Genomic DNA, 23,606 nt, shown 5'->3' with positions numbered 1-23,606 from the left:
ATGTATGTCCAGACGGGTGACATTTTTATTTTTTTAATACAATACAGTACATAAAAAATAGACAGCATTACATCACTACAGCCTCCAAGGCTGAAACAACAAATCACCCATTATAACACAATTACAATATTTAGGATACTAAATAAATTAACATTTAATAAAACTAAATTGGCCGCATGGTGAACAAGTGGTTAAGTGGTTATTTCCCACCCCTAACCCAAATCCTAAAGCTGTTGAATTTAGTTTGAATTAAACCAGTACTATTATAAATGATGTAAATTTCAATAAACAATGAAATCATCATATAATAAAAAGGGACAAGTGATGAGTTCTAACTCGTTCACTTTGTCACAGTGACCTATGATTGGCTGGTGACCAGTACAGGGTGTACACTGCCTCTTGCCCGCCACCCTGGTGAGGTTAAGGGGCATAGAAAACGGATGGATGGATAAAACGTTCCAATATTGCCATCAACTGTTTCCCACAATTTGTATGAACTTTTATGTGACATTGAATCTGAGATAAATGCTTCATTAAAAGTGAAGAAAGATATTTTTGCCCCAACGTTGAGATTGTGTGCTATGTTGTCCACAAGAAAATATGTGTGGCGGTGGATGTGGTGGACATACGACTGTGCATCTGAAATTTTACTAGATTAAGCCATGAATTGGCAGCAGATAGCATAATAAACCCAAACAAATTGTTGACAGTCATGTTTTAGATTGAAGTAGCTTTGGTTGTGATGCAATGATGCACAAGAGTAGCGCTAATTTGTCATCAAGGTAGGGTAGTGATAATGAAGTGTTTGTTTTGCCATCAAAAACCAACACAGTAGTCATGGCAACTACTGACTGGGATTTGCACACAAATGTTACAAATGTTTCCACTTGGGAACAGGTCATCCATCAGCCACGGGACATGCAACTATGTTGAAGCTCACATGTATTGCATGTATCAAAGGAATGGAATCAATAGCAATATTCTTCAAAGCACCAACACCAATCGTTTTTTTTTTTGGCAACACCCGTCACCGAAAAGAAATACAGTGCCTTTACTGATCATTTAGGCTTGTTAAGAAGCTGTTGAGTACGTATAGATGTGGTCCTTAAGCTCATTAAGTGCCCTCCAGTCTGAGAAGAAGACTGAAAGAATGATATATGCATGGCTCGTCGTGCTAGGTATCTTTATGCATCCCATAAGTGTTCTTAAGTAAATGATATAGGTCACAAACCCTATTAAGCAGGATATTAAAAAATACAGTTGAATGTGAATGGCATACATTATCTACCATATGGTAGAGAAATGAATTATTCCTCTTCTGGTCTGTTGACTAATTACATTTCTCATTATAGACCACATCATAGAGAAGCAACAAAGTCTGATTTAAGTGGATGGACCAAATCCCAAGTCGTGGATGGACCAAATCCCAAGTCATGCAGCGGAACTTCGATTTTGGTACTACACATTTTTGCCGAATCTCATTGCCAAAAATCCATCTGATTTTTTGTACACTGTCTTGGTTATCATACAGCCAACAGTGCCCAAACAAAGCATCCAGACATTGGTGATTCAGTCTCTGGGATGAATGCTACTTATTGAGAGGCGGATCAATCAAAAGGCCACATATACACAAATAAAACTTTGACACTCACATTCACACCTGTGGACAACTTAGAGTCTCCAATTAACCTAACATGCATCGTTTGTGGGTGTTTACATTCACTAGAACATGTGAGCCAGTAAATAATATAGAATTATATACGTAGCGGTGCTGATCCTCTTGACTTGACCACTTTTCTCCACTCGGGATGTAGGACATTGAGAAATGTTCTCAGCCTGAGGTAGTGGATGCAAAATATCTTCCACTTGCTATGGAGGGAGGTTTTGTTGCATCCTAAAGTGATATCGTAATCCCCACGAGCCTCAGATTGCACCTTTACTGTAAGCGGTATTTACTGTACCTCCTTGAGGCAGCCCATGAAGTTGTTGCTAACTGGCGATCCAGGCAGGTCCGCTGTGCTTGGACTCCCTCCAACGTAGAAAAAGTCATCAGAGCCCAGCATGGTGTAGTCTTCTTGTGTATATCCCGTGGTGGTCAGAATTCCGTCCACGGATATTGTTACCTGAACAACAAAGCACAGGAAGAGGAAACACTACACTCAGCCTACATTGTTAAAATGCAAATACTTTCCTTTCTTCCAGTTACAGACATTTTCCTCTTTTTCTTCCAGAAACCCATTTTCATGTCTGTTTTGCGTGTCTTTTTTCTTGTTTTCTACAGATATTTTGTCCAGATGATTAGTTGGAGGACCCCCAAAAGAAGGCTGTTTTAGTGTTAGTGAACTATCCAGGATAAAGTGTTAGTATCGCAACGTAAAATTGTTTAGCAGACACAAAAATGGCGTTAGTAGAATGTCAACTGGGTTAGTTTAACTTAGCCATGTGTTAGTACGCCTAGAAATTTGAAAAGAAATCAAAGTGTGCTACTACGTTAAGTGTTTAGAGGCATACATGCTATGACAGGAGCAATCACCTCATAAGAGAGGAACGAAGTACATTTCAGACAAAATATGCATGCATGCAACTGTCTTTTCTTTTTGATTATTTGCACACAAAAAGAAAAAGTTTTTGATTGGGTTATGTATGCTAGTACGCTTGCCAGTCCATCAGATGCATGCAGTAACATACGAGACACTGCCAAACCACAACAAGGCATGGAAAACCACCAGAGAAGCACCAAAGACAACCACAGCTCAACTGTCACATTTATGTTGACAAATGGGCAGTTTGACGCAACATGTAGTCAAAAGGCATGCCATGCAAAGTGATTGGAGAACAAAAGTAAATCTGGCCGGCCAGACAGCAAAGCATCCCTATTATTTCATATATTTGAAATGATGCTCCAAAATGGGTAGCTCAGACAAAATTGGACAGGAAACAAGAACATGAGGAGGAATAAAATAAACAGAATGAAGAAACAAAATGAAAAAGGTAAGAAAGGCTAAAAGCAGAAAAGTACCAATCGCAATTTACCTGTTTTTTTTTTTTGTGAATGACGTCTATCGTAAAAAAGAAAAAAAAAAAAAGAAACAAACACACGGCAAACCCAAACTAAGAAACAATTATGATATCTACCGAACAATGTAGTTTGTTTACCATAGCGTGTCCAATGCCTGAGTGCTTTGTGGAAAAGGGGGAGAAAGGAAATTAAAAACTGTGAACAGAATAACGATTGTTACTCAAATCATATATGATGGTCATAAATAATACTGTTAGTACATTGTTAAAACGGCAAAGACCATACTGGTTAGTAGAATGACACATTCCATGAATGATGTTAGTTTGTTGTTCCAAAGCATGTTAGTAACGAGGAGGAAAAAGGGCAAAATATGTTTTAACAAGAAAAAAGCAGACCGCTGCTAGAACTCAATCGGGGACTCTAATGTATGTTCTTCCGTGTGTTTAGAAACATCCCCTGCAGCATGTGACCAGACAATTGAAACAAATACATTATCTTTTGGTAGAAATGGTGCTAAAACATAAAAATGGGAAGAGCGTCGCTTTGCCCATTGTCATATTCTGTGTAGGTGCTTTTGTGTTTACCGATCTAGTCTCTCAGAATTCCTGGGATTAAACAAAACCGAATCATGTCTCAGTTGTATTGATTGACTTGAGGACCACTTGACTAGACAGCAATGAGAGAACGCAAAAGATGCCCTGCCCCCAGCACGAGGAAAATGCTCATTTTGCTTCCTCCACATAGCAGGCAGTTGATATATTTAGCTTCCTTTGACTACTTAAAAACATATTTGTGTTTTTTTTTATATACAGTAATCAATTTTATAGAAAATATGGTAACATTTAGCGCTGAGGTGAAGACAAACCAGCAAATGAGCAGGAATATCTAGAAATACCTGATTTCCATATACATCTACATGCTTCTGGTTGTTGCCAGCGGTCCTTTATAGCTCAACATAATCTTCCCAACTGAATAAATAAGTCTGTTTTGGTTTACTTAACACAAATAACACTAAATACCTGCAGCAATAAGATTTGAGGCTCTTTACAAAGAGCTTACCAATTCACAATCTGCACCAAACGCCATCTCAGTGCAACGTTTCCCACAAAACCCTGAATTGACTTGATTGAAGGAGAATTTTTTTTTCTAAGGACTAAGGCACGGACAATGACAATCAAGCCGGCGAAAATTATTCTGATTTGCTTTCTCCTACTGATGAACCCGACTTGTCAAAGTGGTTTTCCTGGAAGCAGGCACATCAGCCACCTCCCAAGCGCACACATTTCAGTTAAGCTTATTCGCTGCACCCTACTGCCTGACTGGGAACGCTTATTATCCTGCCTATTTTTGGTTACTTGTAGGACATGAGCGTGCCCTTTGGATATGCACCTGCTGGGAACTAGCCATTGACATTTTTGGATGCCTTATAGTCAAATTTGATCTGTAATTCGTTTGCAAAAATCACTGTACTGGGTTCATGTTCCGTATAATTTACTGTATATCACAGATGTAAAATTATTCCATGTAATTCCCTTAATTGATACGAATCGGAGGGGAACTAAGATGGTTGTTCCTCTGTACTTTTTTTTAACACAAAGAATTTAATAACAAATGCCTCTAATCTGCCATCTTCACATTTAAGGAACAAGAAATGTAGCAATAGTATTTCTGCAGATCAATGCGATACATTCTCTAAATTTGCTGACGAAAAACCCAACAAGTTTCTCAAAATGTAACGTTGAAAGTGTCATTCTGATGTTTACAGCAGTTTGAGTTGTCCGGTGAAGAATGACTGTGAATAATTAATTAGCCCAGTGTTGACAAACTCTTTAAAACTCTAATAAGTATCACTAATTATTCTGAGCAGTTTTTTAAATGAGAGTTTAAAAGTACTTTACCAAACAGTTATCCACGTTACCAATCAGAGCAGTACTTTGGTGTATCATCCAATTACCAACAGAGAATATCAATGATCATCAAGATAAACAACAGACTCATATTATAAACATTAAGATTCACGACATGCATCACGAAGCCAAAGGCAATGTCTGCATTCTCTCCCTGTCATTTAAATGAAATAAGAGACCCTGATTCACTTCCAGACGTCCTGCTCACGTGGTTTTGTTTCATATCTTCACCTGTTATATGCCAACTTCAATTAGTAATCCAATTCCATGTACAAACCATAGTAGACGATAGCTAACGAAAGGCAGTTAAGTGCATGTTTTTATTCACTTAAATCTCTCGTCATCCTCTGTACGGTTACCTGACGTAGATTCCTTGTTACTTTGACATCATGCCAATCATTGTCATTAAATTTCCCATTGACTGGCTCCACCAGAGCTTCAAAGGCTCCAGACCCCAAATTAATGACGAGTGAGACGGCCCCATTTTTCAGTGCCAGGTTGACGTAGTCGGCCGATTTGCCCGTGTGGAGCATCAGTCCATTCCTCTGGAGGGTTTTGAATGACAATGTGATTTCATCGCTGCTGCTTTGAATCGGGTTCAAGGACAAGTCGTAACAGAAGAACTCGGATCCTTTGAAGGTTGCAACATACTCTTCTTTCCCTGCAGAGACACAAAAAGAAAACGTGTTGAATTAATAACACAGCCTCATGGGTGCCAATTGGGATGCTGTAAAAGGAAATAATGAGGAAAAAAATCTCTCATAGGAATCAGATTAATAATAAACACAGAAATTGGACAGATACCTACCATGGCCCTGGATCATAGGAGAGTGTGGTACTGTACTTTGTGACTCATTTGGAATACATTATAATTGTGATCCAGTCTTATTTATTTCATTTTGCCTATCATCAGTCCCACAGTGGGTGGATTGTGACACAGCATAAGGGGGTTCAGCCGTGTTCACAAGGACAATGACGGGTCTAAGGGGAGCCCAAGCAGCCAAAGCCGCCGTCTCCCCATGATGAGATGCCCGCTCCACTCGCTCAGCCATGCTGTCTTAAAAATAAGAGCAAATGGTATCCTCCCTCATTCCCTTTGAGCTTTAAGGGGATTTGCAAGTAATCTATACAAATGGCTGCACTTTGCTGTACAGTCATCAATATTGACGAGTCCAATGGCAGCTGGCGTCATACAGTATAGTCATGGGAAGTTAAGCTACCCCAGAAGGGGGACATTTGTGGCACCCCCAATGCTTGTGGTCAGGATGCTTTATACATGTAATATCCTCAAAGTTTTGTAATCAATCCCGTTAAGGTCTATATTCCGGTTTCGGAAACATTCGGAATAACCTGTTTACATACCTGAGCAAACAGGGTCATTCCTATATACATGATCATTGTAAACAATCGGGGTATCCTGATCAATACAGCGAGACACGCAGAATGTCATGACGCAATGAACGTCATTTCCGCTTCCGATTTTTCTGTCTTTCACTGCATTAATGAGACAGTTAGTTTCCTCCTCGCTCCAAAAATGTGCAGTTCTCCGTGCCGCCATGTTTTCAAATTCAATACTTCCGGTCAAAGACGCAAGATAGCTTTTGAATGGAACGCAAATCAATATTCCTTTCTACGGGGATATCCCGATCCCAATATTTGGGTTAGAAAAAGAGTGACGCAGGGGTAATGTTGGGGTTTTTAAAAACACACATATGACCATATTCTGGCGTTTATATGGCCATGCGCAACCGGGTTATTGCTAATATTCCAGTTATGATAGCGTTATTTGACTGCATTTAAACGTAGCCATTGACAAATGTCAAAGACTTAGTAGTTGCGATACATATGTAACTTTGCAAAGATGTTTGGCTGGATAGCGCCTGTGTTTTTACAACCAAGCTTAGGAAATTGCACTTGCCATCCCTCTATAGGTGTGTACCACATTGATAAAGTGCTGATTCGGCTAAGCTCAGGATGCTTAGGGCTGTGAAAAAGTTTTTTTTTGTTTTGATTCTGGTGACTGGATGAGATAGTTTTAACATATTCTTTATTTTTGCAGTACAATTCCACACAAAAATGACACAAAAGACTGTGAATCTAATTTCTAATGAAATGTTTCAGTTTTCTTTGATTTACTATGTGAAAGTAATTATGTGCATAACCAAACCATCAGTACTAGCATGCACGGCAGGGCTTTGACAATGCAAAGATAACCTTGAGAAATAGAGGGAGTAGGATTTTGTCCCGGGCATCTGTAAGCTCCGATATATGTGCCCAGCCGTTACGAAGCATTTAACAACAAGTTTAGACAGATAACAAGCTATTAAAACCACTAGCAGAAAATAAGCCACACAAATACAAATGGGTGCACAGCATTCAGGCATGCTACAACAGCGTAACAAATAAAAAAAGGTTGCTGTCCACAACAATTTGTCACCTCATTGATTCCCCCTTAAAGGCCCTATACGCTACCTCTGGGGGAACTACATGGGGCCGTAATTGAAGCTGACTAGACCTCGCCTGTCTCACATTCTCGTTTTTTTTTTTTTTTTTTTGTGAAACTCAATGTCTGTGAACCCCATCAATGAAGATGCAAGACCTCTACTTTTGTTCGCCACCACAAGCTCGGGATCACATGACAAATAAGGCCACTGGTTTGGGGTCATTCTCATCTCTTTCTCTCTTAACACATCTCAACTCCTGCAATTCACTGTTAATTCACCTAAACAATGAAGAGAATTGTGTGCGTAGAGAATAGATTAAGTGTGTGTGCGCGCGCAGTGAAGCATGTTGTCAATTTTATCAGAAGTTGAGTCAGCCCATAGACAAGGAATAGGATTGTACGTATATAGTGAAACGCTCACAATGTGTTTCAGGAAGGCAACAGCAGATTGTTCACATTGGTATAAAATCTGGCCAATATTAAAAATGTAATGTCCATTGACACTTTGGAGGCATGACACCGTCAAGTGTCAGACAGAGCATCCATCTGGTACACAAACAGGAAGTGAGCTTGTTTGAGCTTACTTTCACTAAAATCAGTAATGTGCCTCTCTTCTGTGAAAATATTATCTAAAGACTTTTCGAGCTCCAAAACACAAATATTTAAAATTGTGTCTCAGGGTGCAGGTCTGATTTTAAAAAGACACTGTTCCATGTAAACACCCAAAATAGCAGCTGGTAAATTTAAAGGGTATTTTTTTATGTTAAGTCTCCAGTCTGGATGTGCATCAGTACATCACAGACCAGATAGCAATACTAGAGTTTGTAATTGCAGTAATCTCTTGTTAACTGCTTCCAGACCCGGCTGTGATGAGGGAATTTCTGTGCAGTAACATTCCTTATTAATAAAATGTAATATTTTCAAAGTCAAAGCATGAAAACCCTGCTTATGTCCTAATTATGCTTTTTATTATTAGAGCCCTCCTGACATGCAATAACAACCCTATAGTCACTTTAACACTCGCATTACTCAAAAAGACATAAGCTTGTGTGTGTTCCTATAAATGTGTTCCCTACGGGAGCTGAGTGAAAGGTGGACAGGAAGTGATGTTGGGGTTCAGAGATTCAGTTGCAGCTTGGCAAGTAACCCTTGTTTTTATTAGGGTTAATTGTACCTGTTGTGAAATAAAACCTGCAATAAAAGCCTGTTGTTCCAGGGATCAAGTCTTGTGTTTCACCCAGAATTACAGTAAAATTAATGACCAGTGTCCAGTGGAGAGTACTGCATATGAACACCTTTGAATGAGTCTTTTGAATGCCTTATATTTGTAATTGTATGTTTGAAAATGAAATTCTGACAAAAAAATACATACAGTAAAGTCTCGTTATATCGATATTCTCGGGAGTCGGAAAAAATACCGATATAACCGGACTATCCATATATCCGATCCTGCGCCGAACTGCATTAAAAGTGGGCAATAATGCACTCGACATTGTTCTATACGAGCAGCTTAAATCAATCTTTGCTTAAGGAAGCAGCCGTTCGCCGTGTTCTTTTTTGGTATTGAAATCCTTAAGCAAAGATTGATTTAAGCTGCTTTTGTATCGATATAAGCAGACCAAATTGGCTGGCGGGAGATGAAAAGCGCATCGTAGTAACCGGATTATCATAATAACCAGGTATCATACTAACGGAACTAATTATATCATAAAAGACTAGAAATTTGCCGGGAAATGAAAATAGTATCGTAATAAGCAGTAATTTGTTATAACCGCTATCGATATAACGAGACTTTACTGTATCTGCTTAAATGTGCATATGCTTAGACTAAAAACAGCATAATTTCATAAATATATTATTGAATAACCGTGATAGAGTGAAACCGCGCAGAGCGGTGAGGGTGTGTAACACTAACAAAAATTGTCTGCACTGCTACTGTGTGTAAGAAGCTGCATTACTCATGAAAGTGTCCACTGAGGTAGCATACACAAGCCGCTGAAGGGCACTCAAAAGCCAGTTATACTGTGCATGTGTGCAGTTTTTTTCAGTCCTTTTGTAGGCCTTGTAGCATTAATGCCAGCCGTACGGCGACCTAGTGATTAGCATGTTGGCCGTACAGTCAGGAGATTAAAGGTTCTAATCATCTAGTCATCTCTTTGTGCCGTTTGCATGTTCTCTGGGATTCAGTTTCCCTCCCACATCCCAAAATATGCATGTTAGGCTAATTTAGTGCTACTCAAATAGTGGGGCGGGTCCCCCTGGGGGGGTTGCAGTGCACTGCCAGGGGAGGCGTGAGAGGCAGGGAGTTATTTCAATGTTAGTACAAATTCATCCTACTCAACATGCAATATGACTCTCAAATGCGTGTATGCTTTGTTTTGTTGTGTTGTCCTCTTTTCAGTTTGGAGTTCAGTCTGTACAGGACTGACAAATATTAAATTTATCAATAGTATTTTAAATTGGCAGTGAAAACATAGGCTGCACGGTAATAGAGCGGTCAATATGTGCCCTGTGATTGGCTGGCGACCAGTCCAGGGTGTACCCTGCCTCTCGCCAGAAAATATCTGGGATAGGCTCCAGCATGCCCACGACCTTAGTGATGATAAGTGGTACAGAAAATGGATGGATGGAGTGAAAACATCTGGGAAGGGAAGTCAAGTAAACTGGGATCACCCTAATGATAACAAGTGCATTATAAAGAAATTGCAAGAAATTGCAATATAGTACTAAATTTTAAAACATAGTCAAGCTTTACGAGTGATATAAGCCCCAGACTTTTTGAAAAGTGCTGAATAACTAAATAATCCCTAATCTTGACAAACTGCTCCATCCCCTAAACTCACATCGCTTTTGAATGATCAGAACGATGAACTAGAATTGTCAAAAAGTAGGAAAGTGAAGGAAAGTATGAAAGATGTACAGCATAAACATGCGGAAACAAGCTTTTGGAACTTACTTTAAACCACGAGTTTTATGTCATACATCAGGTAAAATAACAAATCAAAAGACGGTGATTGGCAGCAGCATTTACAACACACAGCTGGACATGCAGCTCACCGCAAACACACATCTTAAAAATGGGATCAGTGTCAAATCAGTGCCTTTTTTTGTGATGAGTAATCCACCCACTTGAAGGTGAAGGATGTAATGAGTGTTTTATTTGACATTTTTGACAATTATCCTACTTACATACACCTTAAACTGATTGCAACTACATTTCCAGGAACTGTTCATTCCTGCATGTTCTTCTAGATAGGAAAAGCAATGTTCAGTGTTAAAAGCTGACTGCAGATGTGTCACAAAATTGTCATCTTTCTGAAGAAAAAAAACAAAAAACGTAGTTGATGGCTGTTGTTGTGTCATTGCGTCTGTGGGTGTGTCCTGTGGTCTCAAGTCAATCAAAGCTCTGCAAGCTGCCAACACCTTCTTGCCCTTGAGTCATGACACTGAATGAGAAGAGGGATAAAAGCCTGCTAGAGCCTTTAGTATTTTTCCAGACAAGAGGACACACAAAAAAAAAAAAACCCAGATGAGAACAGAGGGAAAATATGCTTCCAAGCGAGGCCATTAATAGATTGAGGCAAGAAATTGTCAGTGTTTTGACTCATTCAACATGAATCTTAACAAGGACAATTTCCATATAAAGTAAACGGGTGTCCACAGGTTGTATACTTTATGAGACATCTTCATTTTCAATGCGTGGCCACTTTGCTCTCGGAGCCCAGCACTATACGGTAAATATCCATTTACCAATAACATGTAATTGTTTCCCCAATTCAGGACCACTTTTTCTCTGATCACATTACATTTGTGTTTGTGGTGCAGAGCAAACTGACAGTAATACACTTATCCACCGCTCAAATGAAATCAGTGGCAAGAGTAGGCTGATGTATGCCGCTGAAACCAAATCAACTATAGAAATGTGCTCATAACTACAGATGCATGAATGACTCCAAAGTATCTTTTCCCCAACAGTCATTGGAGATACAACTGACACCCTCACATTGTAAAGCACAGCAATTAGCACGCCTCTGTAGAATGTCCGTGCACAACAGGCCCGGCATGTCACTTAGCGCTGACACTAATCTGGCATCTGCTGTTCCATGGCTCTTTTTAAAATTAGCTTGCACCCAGGCAAGGACGGACTTACCATTAGGCAAACAGGCAATTGCCTCGGGCCCAAAGTTTCCTAGTCGACCCCAAACATCTCATAAAAACTGATAGATTTTTTCTTCTATTTAAACTACAGTACATATTCGGAATTTGTCTCGGAGATGAATGAAGTATCTATCTATTCATTTACTCCATCCACTCCCCTTCCCTTCACATGCAATGGACCAGTCCATGTTACTGCGTATGTGCAGACTTGTTGGCACGATTTGGAGAAAATAAAGCACAGTTACTCCAGTGGAGTGGAGAAGAGAAGGCAAGAGGAAAACAGACATCCAAGGACTGCTGTCAGTGTCCATCACGGCGAGTACAGCGGTTGTGAGATGAAGTCGACAGTGACACTTTATCACAAAGCTGTGAGCATTAACGAGGTAAACTATATTAAATATTGCTTAATGTTCTTATGAACGACACTAAAAGTGTTAAGATGATGATGTGTGGTAATAATAATCCCCCAGGCGTGTTTTATATGACTTTAGGTCATTCACACTTGTCAGTACAAACATTAATATTACTATATATAAAGTACAGGCAACTTAAGTGACATAACTGTATTAGATTTGAAAGCAGAAAAGGTGGCCGATTTTCTGTTGCCCACATTGAAGACGTTTTGTTGAGGTGAGAATAAAACCTTTGTCAGTCTTTTCAACGATGGTAAAGGGCTGGTCATCCAGCGTCATTTCCATAATGAAATCACACATCGCTTTATGCCGAAGGTCACAACTAGCATATTTTTTTTAGCACTGTTCAAACGCCAGTGATAAGAACAAGCTCGGGTGTTTTGCTTTGCTGGCGTTTCAAGGTGGCTGATTAGGTTGGAGACGTTGACGCTTGCATCATTCCGTGTCAGAACCAACTCCTCCAGGAATGCATTTTGCCATTTTTTCCCGAGGTGTTCCCCTTCTGCTTTCTTCTTGTGGAATTCATGCCATTGCGACTGCTGGCCATCCCTCAGGCGCCCAGAACACAAGTCCTGCCAGCCCCTCACTCGTCTTTCGCTAATGATTGCTGGGAGGCTGTGAAGTTTCATCCTCGGCATTTCACTGTTGGTTTTGTAATCTCTGTGGATGAAAAACGTTGAGTTGGTACACTATTCTTGCTGCCAGTTTTGGGGCTTTCAGTGGCATACATTGCAGTGGGCAATATGAGGGTCTGGTAAACTTGGATCTTCGTGCTCATGCTCAACAGTGGATTTCCAGTAGGGATGAGCCGGATACGCATCAACGTTTTACGTGTTCGATATCGGTTTTCATAAAGGGAAAATCCTGATACCCGGCTCTAATTATCGGTTGCCGGTAGGATCGGACATCACTACTAATGGTACATCCTAACAGCAACCTTGTGCTAGGTTAGCCTAAATGATTAAACATACAGCTCCCACATCTGCAGCTGATAGATGAATAGTTAGCAAAGACCCAGGTTTTGTTTTCAGATGTGTAGCAAAGCCTACTTTTTTACAGGGCTGTGAAGTAGTGAGCATATTTATGGGGCGGGCTCATCTAACCGTGGGGGTTCAGACGCAGTATCATGTATGAGAAACAGAAGTTTTGATTCTGGTATCTTTCATTTCAAAATTGTCCACTTCTCTTTAAAGTGGAGCAAACCTTTTCAAGTTTGGTGCTCAAAGGAGACCAGTCCAGGGTGTACCCCACCTGGGATAAGCTCCAGCATACAACCACAGTGAGGATAAGCATGTAAAATGGATGGACGGATGAAGCTCATAAAAGGTTCTCGGGACACATTTTACTGTTAGAACATCAGAATATTTGGGGATCTTGAATTAGTCACTTAGATAATAAGAGAATGGACCAAACCAATTTGTACAAATAGCCATACAATACTTGTCACTCTTCAGGCCCAACATTGACTGCGATAACAGCATAAAAATGTACATCATCTTCCCTGAATGAGATCACACTAACACCCACATCACCTTGTAAAACCAGAAATGGCTGTCTTCATCTCTCAAGTTGAAAGACTTTGCTGTGTCGCATTCACTTTTCATCAGGTTCACAAGAAGTTCACAGCTTAAATAAGATACATCGCAAACACCGCTTCTACCAACTTCCACTTGAAAATGACAAAATCAGCCGTAAATATGTTCAAAATGCAGAAAAGTTGTTTCATCGCCTGGCAAGTGACTGACATGGCTTTCACTCAATTTCCATTCAATCCGTTTTCTCTGGCAGCCTATTAAAAGCATACAGATGTTAGTGTCTCCTACTCCATTAAAACGGTGGCAAGTTTGCGTCATAAAATTGCCCTAAGCCTCTTAGGCTCGGAGACGAGCGAGAGAGAGAACTTTTTTTTTCAAGAAGTGCTTTCTTTGAAAATATACAACATTATCATGGCACCATTCAAAAGACTACATTCTTGACACGAGGAGTCTGTCGTGTTCAGGCATGGCCGTGACCCCGAATGCAGAGGGTAGTGCAAGTAAAAAGTTTTTAACTTAGCCACAGACAGTTGCAGGTACTCACAATTGCAGGGGCTTCATCCCAAAGTGGCAAAAAGAAAACATAGATAAGGTCGTGGCCAGGCAGTGTCAAAACCTCTAAGGAGACAAAACATTCTCAATAACTAGTTACTAGTAGTAGTTACTAGTACTAACCACAAAACAAAGTAACAAAGTGGTGCCTCAATGCAGACTCAGCCACCTGCCACCAGTACGTGAAGGTGATATTGCGCATGTTTTGTAAGTAATGCATCATGTCAACAAAGATACCGGAATATGGTGTTCTGTTTAAACTTTATCGCCAACCTTAACACATCAACAGCAGTGCTCAATTCCAGCACGGTAAAATTGCATTTTTCTCCTTCGCTCTCCACACCAACACACAACATGTCGCCATTATCCGCAATTGGTGAGCAAAGTGCATTCCCAATATCCGACATTCGGAACACCTACTTTTCAACACAGCATGTCACCAGAATGCTGGAGCAATTACCAATTTCTGCTAGAATTATATAAAGAATGTAGGCAATTATTTTTTGGCACATTCACTGTCTTCTGTATTGCTGCTGGTTTTGTTGGGGATTTTATTTCAAATTTATTAGTTGGAATTTTATCTGTATTAAAATGACAAAATTCCATTAAAACAAAAAGGCATTGTTTTGTTGTTTTTTTTTTTTTTAACAAAGGAGGGCCGTCCCTTCTTAAGTACCAATTTGTTATGGAAAATATGTATACCATACCAATCCCAGTGTTTACTGACACTCCTACAAATGCACACACACATACTAAGAACTGTTACACCATACTGCGCTAGTGTAGCGCACGCTGTAATTTAGCTGCACAGTAGGAATGCATTGCTATTCTCAGTGTGCAATGTATCAGTTTTTAGTGAAATTAAAGAAGCACTTCTTCCACAGTAAATCTGCATATATGAGATATTGTCTTCGACATTCAACATGTCATTATAGATGGAGGCAGGCATCAATTAGGCGCTTATTAGAATACACCACCGATATCAAAGACGCTAGCCTTTCTGGTTGCGTAAAAAAGGGAGAGTGTTATCTTAGCGTTTTCTTGAATATCCGTTCTTAATCTTGGGAAAAAAAAACTTGCTGTCTAATCAACATAATTTAGAAACAGAGTATCAATGGTTGTTACGACTTTTGGCGTCTATGTGGAAGCAATTGTTGCATGCTGGGGCCTATCCCAGCCGACTTCAGGCCAGAGGCGGAGTATGGACTGGTCGCCAGCCAATCGAGGAGGACATCCAGACCATTCCCACTCACATTCATACCTATGGACATTTTGGAGTCACCAATTAACCTAGCATGTTTTTGGAACGTGGGAAACAGGAGTACCCGGAGAAAACCCACTCACACACGGGGAGAACATGCAAACTCCACACTCCACCCAAGCAGAGAATGATATTATAAATGTATTGGTATTAGCAGGATTTAGACACATGGACTGTTGATTGACTGTTGATTGACTGTTGAATCGATTAAAACTGTAAGTCATTTGAATTTTATCCAATGTGCCTACACTGAAGCCAACCTCTGTGGCTTTGTACCGCAAATCATACAAAGCTTGAAAGCAAACAATGTTGCTAAAAACTGTCAAGATCCAATAGTATTCCACAATCATGTTCCATTCACATTACTGGAACAGTAAATAACCCATCTGGCAACTTACTGCTCAGTGCAGCTGTTGCCACTCAGCACGGAGTTGGCCTGCTCCACTTCCCTAAAAAGCAGCATCCCTCCAGGACTCATCCCTCCAATTCTATCAGAGCTCAAGGCTGTTCCAAGCACGCATGCCAGGGGTGACAAGACTACATGTCCTGCTATGAAAACCACAGAGCATCGACGGTATGACTGCACTGTGCCTGAGCCTGCAGCTCCATCCCTTCCACACTTCCCATTAATTCCTGCGGTTGGCACCGCTATGCTTTGATATGCTGCACTGCACAAACCTCCTGATGGCTTTTTGTCCGACTTTCTTTTCTATTCTGCCTCAATACAACCAACTTTGTATGACACATTTTGGTTCTGCATCACAAGGAAAAAATGTCACCTGTAGGTTTTCATTGTTTGGCCTACGATGTGCTACAGCTCTACAAGTCATGGTCATTTACAAAGTGTTTTGTCACCTTCGAGGAAACTGCTGCTTTGCACTGCGCTTGCCAAGTGCACATCCATCCGCAGCATCACACAGACCATTTTGGCAGACGCCACCTGAATAAAAGCAAAACCTAAATCTCGAAAAATAAAGGAATAGAAGTACTTCTACTACTGGACAAATGTGTACAGGCACACGTCTTAATGGATGGATTATGGAATTTAACTCGGGTGTCCTAGCTGTGAGGCATGCGTGCTAACCGCTCGGCACATCCGACTGCATGACGGCAAAATAAAATAAAATAAAAATTCCAATAAAATTGGAATTACAAAATACAATTTATCGCAAATTTCAAACTCCACTGGACGAAAAGACACAGGAACCTGAAGTCAAATGCAAAGTCAAAAATACAAAATAAAAAATACCTTCTTAGGCTTCCTCATCCATGAAAATGTTGCTTTTAATACTTTTGGTGTAGGCATTTTTTGTCACTATACCCCTCCATTTCTATTTCCAAAAATGGTCAAATGAACCTCAAAAGAATCATATTAATAAATTTAAGGTTCTTTTGTTACCTGGCTATTACTGAGAGCTATAGAACATATCTCTTAAATCAATTAGTTTTATTTATTTTCTCATTTTAGTATTAATCACTAAAGAAACATCTATAGTGTTGGGGTGAATTTTGACCCATATATATTCATGTCAAGAAAAGGTATAAAAAGTTATTGTTTTCAGCAACAGAACTTTAGTATAAAGTGAAATGAAAAAGCAGAACAGGTCCAGATCTTGGTTCACTGTACTTCTTGCCATTCTTTCCATGATCCAAATTGTAAAAGTGAAATCAGCCAATCAAATGAGTGAATTCCCCTCACATGTCTGGACCTTGTTTTTCTGCTGGTATACTGGAAAAGCGGTCAAAATGAGAATCCCCTGAAGCTTCCATGATGAGAAGAGGAGCTGGTTGTCATTGTGTTGGCTAAATGTACACTCAAAATATTGCTTTATAGTCATATTATTATAACCGGGTCCAAACCGACCCTAACAATACAGTGGTCATAATTTCAACCAGACCATTTTAAAATGTACTCGAACTTGTGGAGCCCAGCTTCACACTTTAAAAACTACTGCTGTACAACACAAGACCAGATTAACAGTGCTAAAATCATCATTATCATAAGTAATGTCATCTTGGAAAACGTGTTGTTAGTTTCACATGGTACACCTGTGTGCTGACTTATAAACATATATTTTTTCCACATCTTCTACTACAGTTGACACATTGAATGATTTCCACGCAGGCCCTGCCAACACCATCACACATGACACCATGTTAAACATCTGGCAGCAGACATTTCAGGCTGAGGGTATCCTCCACAACCCTGGCCAGATGTTCACGCCTCATTAGCCATGTCCAAATGGTCCAAGCATTGTGGTCACTACTGTTAGCATATAGTCTTAGAAAACATGTTTTTGAGTGATTGCTGACATAAATCTTTAACATACCTGGTATCATAGCTTATCAACATCTTAAAAGAAGAAGAGCTGACACAACAACATAACATTTGCATGTACTGTATAAGTCGGGGATACTGACTAAGTCAGTACGGTGACAACCACAACACATACTGTACCTCCACCCTCTAATTGGTTTCATCAATCAGTCAAGATTTTTTTACCTGTGGAAAACCAAGCCATGCACGATGAACAACAATTGACAACAGAACTCACAGCAACATTGATGCAGACCAGTCCAGAATAATGCATTCAACTTAAAACATACACTGTGGACTTCATTGGCATTAATATAAGACAAAACATTAGAATTTATTCAAAGCAAGAACTCCACTAATGATCTCACCCCAGGAAGATACCTGATAGCAGTAAAGAAGCAATTATTCTGACCAAACTTTGTGCTTGCGAGTCACTATTCATACAGAGCATTTGCATCAAAATCACATCATTCCGTAACCAAATTGAATAAATGGGCTAATACGCAAGTGCTTTGGATTTAGATACTTTCCAAAAAGGCTGAATGAGCTTCCCTGGAGGGTGTGCAAGAAAAGCAGAGAAAGCCTCTTGTCTAAAACTGCAGGAGATACTCAAGATCAAATACAGTGTGTGCGTATATGAGATCAAAACAGGCCGCCATTTATAGCTGGCAGCTATTAAAATAAATCTTTTTTGTCCTATGCCCTACCAGGGAGAGCATTTTCTGGAGTAGATTTACAAAAAGTAGCACCTTGAGGACCTAATAGACACGGCAGGGGAAAAGGCAGTCGGTCTTACGACAGTATACCTCAGACACCTTGGAAGTGGACGGAACAGAGAAGGTAAAAAACAAGTTGCATCGGTGGGGGCCCCATAAAATGATATCACAACGAGCCACAACAGGCAGGGAGAGCTAAGTCGAGGCAACTGCTGAAAGTAGAATCTCCAGAACTGGGATTGGCTGGCCACCAGTCCATGGTGTACCCCGCCTTTAAATGTGAATCATAGAATTGATTGACTGGTCTCTTCATGCAATTGACAAGATCTTCCATTTCCTTTCCCCTGCTTGTACATCTGTATACATGACAAATAAAGGGCCTGTTCTGTTCTGAAACATCTGATCTTGGTCTCTAATTTTCAAAAGCCAATTTCCCCCAAAATTGCAACTTTTAGTCCATTGCGACTTCTTTATGTTTTTTTCTTCTTCAGTACGCATGATGTAGAACACATCAAATCACGTAAATGGGAGGGCAGTGTTTAAACATGTAAATAGTTAAATGCAACATAAAGAGGAACATTCAGGGGTTTATTGTGCATATGCAGAATTTTCTGGCATCAGCAAACAAACATAATTCAGAAATTGAGGCTATGTTTGAGATAATGATCAAAGACACCCTGGAATGATGAACAGGTTATTCAGTACAATGCTGCTGACCTTCTTCCTCAGACGGTTTATCCAGGATGGATACGGAAGCAAGAGACCGGTTCTGACTAGTACAAATAGCTTTAGCAGGACTATATTTAGCATGGCTAAAAGGGGAGGAAAACATTAAGCTAATAGGTTAATTTGTACAAGTCACAAATGACACACATATGGTTTCCCTTCTTCTTAGCTCTCGTCTGTCTTCCATTTCATCCTCCCTTGTTTGGAAACTGAATTTTTTTCAGATTTTACCCAGCTTAATTCTAATATCAGTTGGAAGAACTTGAAAACACAGCAGACGCTTCTATCACACACTTGCTAGAAGCTCCGAAAATATTCATGCATAACATGAATTATGTTAAAGACAGAATAAGTTTAGAAATATTGTACCTCCCAAAAGTGAGAACACCCCTCACGTTTATTATAGTACACAATCTCAGGAGACAATAACCAGTAACGAAGACGTTACATACCAGTGTAGCCTGTAGGGTTGGGTTGCATCAGGAAAGGCACTCAGCATAAAATGTCGCCACAGAAATATGCACAAATATGACAAAGTTTTCTACACCAGGATGAGGATGGACAAAATTAGAAATAAGCAGACCAGAGGAAGAGCCCACGTTAGATGTCTGGGAGACTAGATCAGAGAGACCAGACTGATATGGTTTGGCCATGTCAGAAAGAAGGATTGTTGGCAGTCGGATGCTGGAGATCTGGCTGCCAGAGAAGAAGAGGAAGAGATTCCTCGATGTAGTTGGAGAACATATGCAGGTGGTAGGAGTGACAGAGATAAAGGCAAAGGACCAGACAAGATGGAAACAAGTGGTTCACTGTGGCGACCGCTAATGAGACAAGCCAAACGTAGAATAAGCTTTTCAAGGGACAGGACTGTCCACAACTTGTGATTACACGGTCACCTTGTACGCAGCTTGTCTGGCTAGACTCTGAAAATGACTCAACACACGACCACTATTGTCTACGTTGCTGGCAAAATAAGTGACTAACAAAACAGTGTGCATGAGTGCTGCTGGTCCAGGGGAGCTGTGGTTCTTTGAGAGGAGCGGAGCCTGATCCCTTTTCTTCTAAAATGAGGTTGCATTGATGTTTTCCATCACACCTTGTGAGGATAAGCGGTAAAAAATGAATGAATGCACTCATTTTTGTAGCGTACCATATATTTAATTCACAATTTTATGCTAATAATAGTTACTATGTTGTTCAGACTCCCATCAATCACTGATTCTTAAAATCACCCCAACCTCACCTTACGAATTAGTAGCGAGCGTATGGAAACAAGGCTTCAATGAATATGTCATAATAAAAGAAGAAAAAGTAAATTCCCAATTACTCACAGTGAATAGGCAAACTGTGTGAATACACACACTCAGCGGCCCACTTCTAGCTAGAAGGCTCTCATTTGCTCTCAGCCCATTACTGAATCACAACAGCATTACAGTGAGGAGGGAGAGTAATGTGTTGAATACTAATCTGCAAAACCCAATCCATTTTGATTTAGTAAATCCAGGGGATAATAATGTAAGCCCAGGGGAGATTGGGGATGGAGGGATGGGTGCATCATCAAAATCCTCATCAAAAGGCAAGCGTTTTTCTAATAATATTTGTTTACTTAACTTCAGCGGACTATTAACTTCCTTGTTTTGCCCCAGTCAGACACATAAAAAACCATCAGCGCTAATTTGTTCCAGTGAGATGACCACAGTTAAGTGATTATTTTCAAAACCAATGACGTGCATGGGCAGGTGTTTCGCAATGTTTGATAGCTGCTTTTCAGTCTTAATGAACCACACACTGATAAATCTCAGCTAAGCATCTTAACAAGCTGCTCAATTAGGCTGTAACCTTGTCAAGGTTGTTAGCTAACAAACCTAAAGCGTGCACCGCAACAGCGCTGTGCCATCCCATATTGATTAACAGAGAGGCAAAATCGGCACCTGACTTTAGAGAACTGACGTTTGGCAGATATCTAATTTGGCCCACAGACATGGCGACATCTCTCAGACAAGAGCAAAGTCAAAAGCCGCTGAGGCATGTCACAGCGCAGAAATAATTCATGTGCTAATTACTTTGCCAAGTGTATCTCGGGATGGGCTCCTGTCTTCCCAGCTCTGAGCGCAGACATACACTATATATCAGACACGGCATGAATCCTTGATGGTGAGGGGGCGCATCAGGGAAGACGTCATCTCTGAGGCTGCCCACCGCACGGTGGTGCCTACCTCGCTTCTTGTTAAAAGTGTTTTTTAAAATATTCTTTATTCATTCATTCATACATTTTCTACCGCTTTTTCCTCACGAGGGTTGCTGGAGCCTATCCCAGCTGTCTTCAGGCGAGAGGCAGGGTCCACCCTGGACTGGTCGCCAGCCAATCCCAGGGCTCATACGTATAGACAAACAACCATTCACACTCACATTCATACCTATGGACAATTTGGAGTGGCTAATTAACCTAGCATGTTTTTGGAATGTGGGAGGAAACCGGAGTACCCGGAGAAAAGCCACGCATGCACGGGGAGAACATGCAAACTCCACACAGAGATGGCCGAGGGTGGAATTGAACTCGGGTCTCCTAGCTGTGAAGCCTGTGTGCTAACCACCCGGTCGCTGTGCAGCCCTGGTTCCGTGTATTTTTCATCAAAATAGTAGTCATGGCAAAATGTTGTGTTGCTGCTGGATGTTCACAGTATCCGAGTGATACTGTTGTAGGGGTGCTGGAGCCTATCCCAGCTGTCTTCAGGCGAGAGGCGAGGTCCACCCTGGACTGGTCGCCAGCCAATCCCAGGGCTCATACGTATAGACAAACAACCATTCACACTCACATTCATACCTATGGACAATTTGGAGTGGCTAATTAACCTAGTATGTTTTTGGAATGTGGGAGGAAACCGGAGTACCCGGAGAAAACCCACGCATGCACGGGGAGAACATGCAAACTCCACACAGAGATGGCCGAGGGTGGAATTGAACCCTGGTCTCCGTGCCGCCCTAATATTCTTTATAACATATTTTATTTTGTTATTTATTTTAGATTAATTAAATGTCACAAGACTTTTTCATTTAATCAATACCAATGAAATGCCGAACATCCGGACCAGCCCACTGCCCCATAGACCTCCAGAGACGTGCTAGATAAGCCTAGCATCTATCCAAAGACCATCCAGTTCCGAGCCGTCGAAGTGGAACAACCCACTCTACGCTTCACCATGGAAGTGATAACCACTGTAGCTGATTGTGAACAAAAGATTGAAGCTCATTCATTGGTGCAAGTTTGGTCTTCCAGTTCCAAAAGTCAACGTAACGACTTGAGATTGTTCAGTCATGCCTTTCATATTCTGACACCGGCGAAGTGGCCTGTCTGTCAGGACCAGTTCTTTCAGGGCGCAGTGAGCTGAACTTGAGATAAATGTATCCTGAATCCAAACACTATCTTCCCAGCATGTCAGCTCCACCACTCAGACAGGAGAAAAGTGAACAAAGAAGCCTGCAGTGTGTTGCTGTGCGCAGCCTTTTTTCCATCCCTTTTTTTTGTTTTTTGAAATGCATTTTGTTGTCAGATTTCTAGCGGTCACTCAACTGAGGTTTGCACAGCACGTTGGGCATCATCATTGCATGTTTAAAAATGTGCTCCAGTGAACAAATGGCTGCAGGATAGTGAAGCTTGACAGGATTCTACCATCACCTCGCTGAGCTGCTGCAAGGTCACCAACATCGGTCTTTTTTTAGAATTCCAGAAATTGGATTTCCATTCCATTGTTATAGATATTTTGGATTAATTTGCTTAATGCAGCTTACACAGAGATCCCGGTCTCCAACATTCGCCGTGTGATGTTCTGCGATTACATACACTGAGAAATTGAGCCATGAGCTGCTGTGTAATATAATATCCTCATACCCAGCGTCTCCCTGGCCACAATCACCTCTTCCCTGAAGACAATGCATTCCCTTTGTCTGTTCCTTTACGGAGCCCCGCAGCAATGATCACATGATGGCGGTGTCATCAGCGTAGAACCAAAGGCACAAGTGTTTGTAGCGAGCCAAAACAGCCTGCTGCTGAGGAGATGAAAAACGACTACGAGTGCAACGCCTGATTACAAGAGGAGCAATCATTGTGTCAAGTCGCCACTTCAAAAGCCTAAACCGCCTCACCAATATTGTTCCCAAAATAATTACAGCTACAGCATAGTGGTTGGACTTTACAGGTTTGGGAGAATGAGCTCAGCCTCAGACAAATAGCACTCTGAAGGCTTTAATGAAATCCACTCTGCAAGGAGGATAAATACACATGTAGACTAATTAAATAGCCCTGCAAGGGAATGTAAGGCGAAGCACAATCGTGCTTGTGTTATTCTATTGCTCTGTTTTGCTTAACCGCCTCAATCCGTTGCTGTAATGATAAAGTGATTCAGGTTTTTTTCCACATAAAGGTTGTCCAGTATGGCGCCCCTCCACCTTCCCCACGTTCCCCACCTTCACCCTTGCCAGCAGAGACGCTGCTGGTGGAGGGAAAATTGCTAGCTTTGTGGTGTTACTGTTTCAGCAATGCAACGGCCTCGCTGACACTT

The 23,606-nt window shown here is 40.8% G+C and overlaps 1 protein-coding gene across 31 annotated transcripts in view; it reads right to left on the bottom strand.

The window, feature by feature from the left end:
* The window catches only part of LOC131107920 (neurexin-1a-like), a 250,969-nt gene that overhangs the window by 159,428 nt on the left and 67,935 nt on the right, over nt 1-23,606 (bottom strand). For 24 of the 31 annotated variants that reach the window (XM_078787439.1, XM_078787440.1, XM_078787443.1 and 21 more), the window contains 3 exons: nt 5,286-5,587; nt 3,157-3,180; nt 1,962-2,123 (listed from right to left, as the gene is read on the bottom strand). In XM_078787439.1, the coding sequence (XP_078643565.1) occupies nt 1,962-2,123; nt 3,157-3,180; nt 5,286-5,587 (488 nt within the window). The remainder of the gene's footprint in view (nt 1-1,961; nt 2,124-3,156; nt 3,181-5,285; nt 5,588-23,606) is intronic. The other 7 variants (XM_078787442.1, XM_058058403.2, XM_058058407.2 and 4 more) reach the window with 1 other exon arrangement.

This window comes from Doryrhamphus excisus, linkage group LG20 (genome assembly GCF_037039965.1).
Source record: "Doryrhamphus excisus strain RoL-2023G ecotype Guam linkage group LG20, RoL_Dexc_Guam_v1.1, whole genome shotgun sequence".
Classification (NCBI taxonomy): domain Eukaryota; kingdom Metazoa; phylum Chordata; class Actinopteri; order Syngnathiformes; family Syngnathidae; genus Doryrhamphus; species Doryrhamphus excisus.
This window is presented reverse-complemented; position numbering and strand designations above follow the sequence as displayed.